Consider the following 6000-nt stretch of genomic DNA (forward strand, 5'->3'; position numbering starts at 1 on the left):
CTTTCCCCATGCTCATATTGGAGTAGTGACTTGGACCTTGCCACAAAAAAAAAGTGGCATAGGCTCCCATTCACTGGCTACACAGGTCGGGTGATATTGTGGGCTCTCTGGGCTAGGCAGGATTTATTTTGTTTAATTTTCTTTAAGTTTAGTAGAAATAAATCTGACAGGGAAACAAATGTTAGGGATTGAATTTTACAATGTGTCGAACCCAAGGCTGTGAATTCAGTGCAGGAGTTTGGGTTCTTGGGTGTAGTATAACATTCTCAACATAAGTGTAAGGACCTCATAACAAAAGATGCACATTTTCTTCAGTGGAACAAAGGAAAAATTGGTGAGGTGATTCAATTACATCTCCCTTTTCAATGGCAGTTTTGCTTTCTCAATAGGTTAATTAGTAGCATAACTGTCCCCTCCCCCCTTCCCTAGGCAAGCCTTGGTACACTTTGCCACAGGGAGCTACATTATAATGCAGCTGTATCTCATTAAGCAGCCAGCCTAGCATTTTGTGTGCACACACGCCTCCTTCACTGTGCCAGTAGCAGTGCCAGCACTGCCTTGCCCTCTTTCCTGGAACAATGAAGAAAAACTGTAAGAACAGCCCCTGGTTTGGGAAATCAAAGTACCTAACCTTTTAGCTGGGGGCAGAGGAGGGGAACGCTGGCACTGGACCCATTTCTCTGAAAGATTGTTAGGGTGTGGGCCAGGCAGCTGTTTCACGTTAGCAGGAGCACGTTCTCAAATGTGAAGGAATTTTTGTTGGAGAAGGTGAGGAAAGTAGGAGCTGTGCCTTCCCTTAAAGTCTAATTGTAATGAAAGCCAATCTGACTCTAGTGGATTTCTAGATGACTTCACCTCATGAATTCCACATTCCAGACCTGCTGGACTCCTTGTCCCCATATAGGACATTTCATCCTACACGTCTGTGTCTTTACTCAATCTTGCAGTGCCTCCTCTTGGAATCTCTCCATTCCCCTTTAAAAGTCAGCATAAATGCCACCTCTTGGGTGAAGGTCTTTCCTGATCCCTCACCAACAGTTAGGGCTCTTTTTGTCCCCTGAAATTATTTTGTATATCTTTTACATTTTTGTCTATATTCCCAATGCCTGGGACTACTGGGTGCTTAATAAATGCTATTTATTGTTGAATTGAATTCTAAATCATATTTTTTCTCATCCAAGTCTATAAGGCTCCTCGATCATGTTGACACAACTGTTTCTTATCCCCTTCCAGGTACATTGAAAGGAAAGCTTTTCTGGAGCGAGTGGATCACAGGCAGTTTGAAATTGAGCGGGACCTCAGGCTGAGCAAAATGAAGCCTTGATGGCGGTTGGAAAGATGCTCCGGCAGTTTAACCCTGCTTAGGGTGTGAGCTCAACTTTTGTGTGTCAGTGAAGTCTCTCCTGTCCTGCTCACCAACTGTCATGGAAAGGATGGTTAAATGTTCTGTTTTCCATGTTGAACTCAGTCTGTATATCTTGATCTCACATGGCATCATTTATTTTATTTTTATAAGTTCTTATTGTGGGAAACTGTTCTAGGACTGGTGAAGAGGATGGCACCTTCCTTACAGCAGATAGTGTAGTCTCATCCAGTCTGAGCACAGTCCAGATCAAGCAGCTGGCAGACATTTTTTCCTAGCTTCATTCTACCTGTGGTGGAGAGGACCCCAATCTTGACATGGACAGTTAGCCTAGGTTTGCTGAAATGATGATGACTCTCTTGGATCGCATCCTCTGCCCTGATACCAAGGCTGAGAAGAAATGATACAGGCACACTTGTGCTGGCCAAATGCCAGGTCACTGGACAGTTTTACATTCAGCTTTCTCCTATGTTCTCTCACTCTCTCTCTGTCTCTTCCCCCAACTCTCACCCCTGTCTCCTCTCCAGGATGGGATTCCTTTTAGCATAATGTGAAGCTGAATTATGGGATGTTGTTGCTTGATTGAAAGTTATTTTTCCTTTAGTATTTTCCTCTTTCCAAAGTGCAAACCATTTTTTCTGGACTTCACCCTACCATCAAATCTCTTGTCACATTCATTTGCCAGAGGATATCCTCAGACTTTCTCATCCCTCATGGGCAATGAAGCCCCTGAATCTACATCAGCTTCAGGATTTCTCTTGGGAGCAGCCCAGGGGAACGGCATTAGAAATGGGTTGATGATAGGATGGGTACTGGGAGCTGGGGCCAAACCATTCATAACAATAACAGCATTAAAGCTTAGGCCTGCCATGTATTGTTGTTTTCATATGTAACAAGTGCGCCTGGTCAAGCTCTTGGAGGTTCTTCATTGACCAGATGGCTTAGTGTCCACCTACAGACTTGTAGCCAGTAGCAGCCGAAGTCTGTGTTTCTCCTATTACTGTTTCCCATAAAATTGTTTTTGGTAGGAATTGTCTTCCTTTTTAGTGGCCTTTGGAGCATGAAATCCTATTTTTTATCATCTTTTAGTACAAGCTTGTCTGTTCTCATTTGTTTTTCATAAAGGAGGATGAGCTGATTTAAGGAAACTTCAGGCCACAGTACCATGATTTGAACTGCTGTAGTCATCCTTGAGAATTTTTAAAAATTCTGTTGATGCTTTTTATTTTTACATCATAGTCACTTTTGAAGATAATCCCCTTCTGTCCTTCCCCAACTGCCCCCGTCCCCACTTCCAGCCCTGCAACTGAACCTTGCCTTGTGACAAAAAAATTCAACAAAAGCCCAGTACTTTGACAGAGTTCTTCTCTGTAGTCCCTTTCCTCTGCTGGGAGGAGGGAGGTATAGTCCATCCTCAGGTCTGCACTGACCATTCCTTTTGAGTAAAGGAGTGTGTTTTTCTCTTTACTACTATAGTGTTGGGCATCAATCCAAATAAATAAATAAAAGATGGCCATAGCTAAAGTTGTCCCATTTGAAGCATGGTGCTGTTCTGGCCACTTTATCTCATGACCTGGTCCTAAGTGCAACAGCAGAGGAGCTAGAGCCTGTGGGCCTGCAGGGGTCAACATAAGGCCCCAGGAGTGCTTAGGTTCAGCTGATGGCATGACCTTGCACAGTGCAGGCCCATGTTTTGGTCACTTCATTTTACCTTTGCAGCTTCCAATAATGTTGAGTTTGATCACACAGTCTACTCCTGCTGGATAATGTTGTCTCACAACTGCCATTTTTCAGTGATGCATTCATATGATTTGGAGACTTTCAGAGTGGAAGCTGTTGAGCCCCATATATATTGTGGCTTTTTCTTTTTCAGTTGATTTTCAACCATTGTTTACAAGCAACTTTGACTCCTAAGGGACTGACAGTTCCAAGAGATCTCTTGATTTTTTGCTCAGTAGGGCACATTATCTCAATTTCTTTCAGGAGAAGGAGAACGAGTTAATAAACTCATTGAAATCCTATCGGTTTATTGTGCAGATCAGAGCCCTGTTGGGTTTTTAGCCCTCAGAATTTGAGAGCTCTCCGCAGTGCTCTGTCTTTGTAATAGATTAACATTGCAGCTCAGCATAAAGCTCTCTTCTTTCATCTGAATCTTCATTTGGTGACTCCCTTTCCTGGCAGGTTTGCAGCGCAATTCTGATCCCATTCGTTGCCTCCTAACGCTTTAAGTACTTTTAAAAACTTCTGTTGTCCCTGCTGCTGCCAATCTTTCTAGTGACCCATCAGGAAGCTTCATGTAGTGATTTGCATCTTGCCTGTTACAGATGTACTCCCTTCCAACATCATGAACCTCTGCCCTGATGTTCCCTAGACTTTGGATTCTGACATATTTCATTATCCTGTGCTTCAGCATCCACCTACTCTCAAATCAGCTTGATCCATACGTTACCACTTTAAAGACCACCCCTGGATCAGATTAAACTTTTCATTTTTACTCACTGGGGCGATGAGTGACTTCCTCTGACTACTCTATATACAGATGCCCCGAGAATTATCTTATGAGACTTTCAAACAGCAGGATAGCACTCTGCAGTCCAAGAAATTCAAGGGACTTGTATGTAGAATTGAGTCGGAATGATTAACTCTGGTCTTTTCTTACTTTAGAGACTCACGTAATTGACAGCTTTTGGACAAAGTCAAGGAAAGTTGACTTGTCTTCTCTGGAGTTGGCAGGCACCCTGAAAAGACTGAAATCATAGGCAAAAGAAAGAATGCCAGATCCTTACCCAACATACTGAGAGAAGGAAAGATTTTGCCATTCTGATCTTTCTAGGACATAGTTCATTATTAACGTTTTAAATCATTTGTCTGATTATATCTCCATCTCAAAGCAGCTTTGGCATGTGGTCCTTCCCAACCTGCTTCGTGCCAGGCTCCCAGGGCCTCCCGCCCAGGTGAAAGACCCAAGCCACTTAGACAAAAGTAGAAGAGTCCAAGAGTCCACCCTCTCATCCCCTCCTGTTCATGTGGAAAGTGGTTGCACTGGGGAGATTCTCACTCATGTAAGTGACCTGCCAGCCACCAAGTGAAGTCATACTTCACAGCAGTGACTTCAGGAAAAGCTAAGTCACTTTGGATGGTTGTTAACATCCCAGATACTGGGAGTGCAAAACTTGGAGGAGTCATTCCCCACCTTCAATTATAAACTTCCTTATGCAGTTCTCAGTCCTGAACTTGCTGCCAGCAATAGGAAAGAGAGGCAGATGTCATCTTTTACTCAAGACCACCAGAAGCATCAAGACCCATAGCATCTTGAATGCTGAGGGATTCTAGAAGAAGACAGCTTCTGCCCAAGCTTTACAGGAAAAGACTTCTCTCAAGTTCGTGTATATGTCAGGGAAATTCAACTCTTAGTGCCCTGTGCCATCTGCTACCCAGTGGAATGTTAATCATTTTAATAGAAGTCATGTGATTTTTTTTTTATATTTATAAAAGCTCCCCTCGGTTACCCCTAGGAAATTTGAGATAGAAGATTCCCAGGAGAGACATAGCATGTGTTCACACACACACACACACACATACACACACACACACACACACGCACACGTATTCTTTCTTCTCTCTCTCATTCCCCCCACCCCTGGGACTTCCTTGGGGTTTCTGTTTGAGGGGGCTATGGGCATTTTTTTGATTTTTTTTATGAGAGGATTCTATGTCATTTTGGGGCCATCAGGGGAAAATTAGTCTATATCTACCTTTCCTTCGGTTTCACACCCAGCCCCTGATCTCAAAGCAAACTAGCTAAGCTTCTTTCTTTCTTTAAATTTATTTTTATTCTGGGCTTAACAAACACAAAATAAGATGATAGTAGACAGCATTTATTTAACACTTTAAGGTCTGCAAAGTGCTTTGCATATACCTCATTTGATCCTCGCAGCACAGTAGGTGCTGCTTCTTACAGACAAGAACACTGAGTCTGAGCTTGGTTAGATAACTTGCCCAGGGTCACACAATTAGTGTCTGAGGCCAGATTCAAACTCAGGTTTTCCTGATCCCAAGTCCAGCACTATCTACTGTGGTATTGCCATATACACACTAGAACAGAGCAGAAAAGGGGGCTTGTACGTGAAATTGCAGATCTCTGATATTCATAGATTGCTTTTCAACTTGGTAGTAAATTCAGCTTGTATCTTTCCCAAGCAGTTTGCTTGTCCATGCACTCTGACCTTCTGTTGTCTTTACATTTTAAAATAAACACCCCAACGATCTGCTTTCCTTTTTCTTTCTCTTCTTTCTTTCCTTTCATCCTTTCCTACCCTATCCCTACCCCTTTCCCTGCCCTCCAATGAGGAGGGAAAAAAAGTGAAAAGGCTCTTGTAATAAATATACATAATCAGGTATAACAGATTGTGGCTTTCTCATTCTTTAAAATTACCCTTAGGATGCAGATTTCAGCTCAGTGTAAGGGAAGGTCTCACCTTTGGATTTGCTCAACAGTGGGATGGCCTGCCTCAGTTCTTTATCACTGGGAGTATTTAAACCAGGTTTACCAAAGATGTTGCAGAGGAGACGTTTATGTTAGGGAGAATATGAAATTAAAAGTCAAGAGATTTTTTAAAATTCTTTTTTTCAATCAA

General features: G+C 42.6%; 1 protein-coding gene across 1 annotated transcript in view; it reads left to right on the forward strand.

The window, feature by feature from the left end:
• The window catches only part of CFDP1 (craniofacial development protein 1), a 149030-nt gene extending 143262 nt beyond the window's left edge, over positions 1-5768 (forward strand). Inside the window, exon 7 of the mRNA XM_072636532.1 lies at positions 1234-5768. Coding sequence (XP_072492633.1) covers positions 1234-1324 — 91 coding nt within the window. The 3' untranslated portion in view covers positions 1325-5768. The remainder of the gene's footprint in view (positions 1-1233) is intronic.
• The last annotated feature ends 232 nt before the right edge of the window (positions 5769-6000 follow it).

Source organism: Notamacropus eugenii, chromosome 1, assembly GCF_028372415.1.
Source record: "Notamacropus eugenii isolate mMacEug1 chromosome 1, mMacEug1.pri_v2, whole genome shotgun sequence".
NCBI lineage: Eukaryota > Metazoa > Chordata > Mammalia > Diprotodontia > Macropodidae > Notamacropus > Notamacropus eugenii.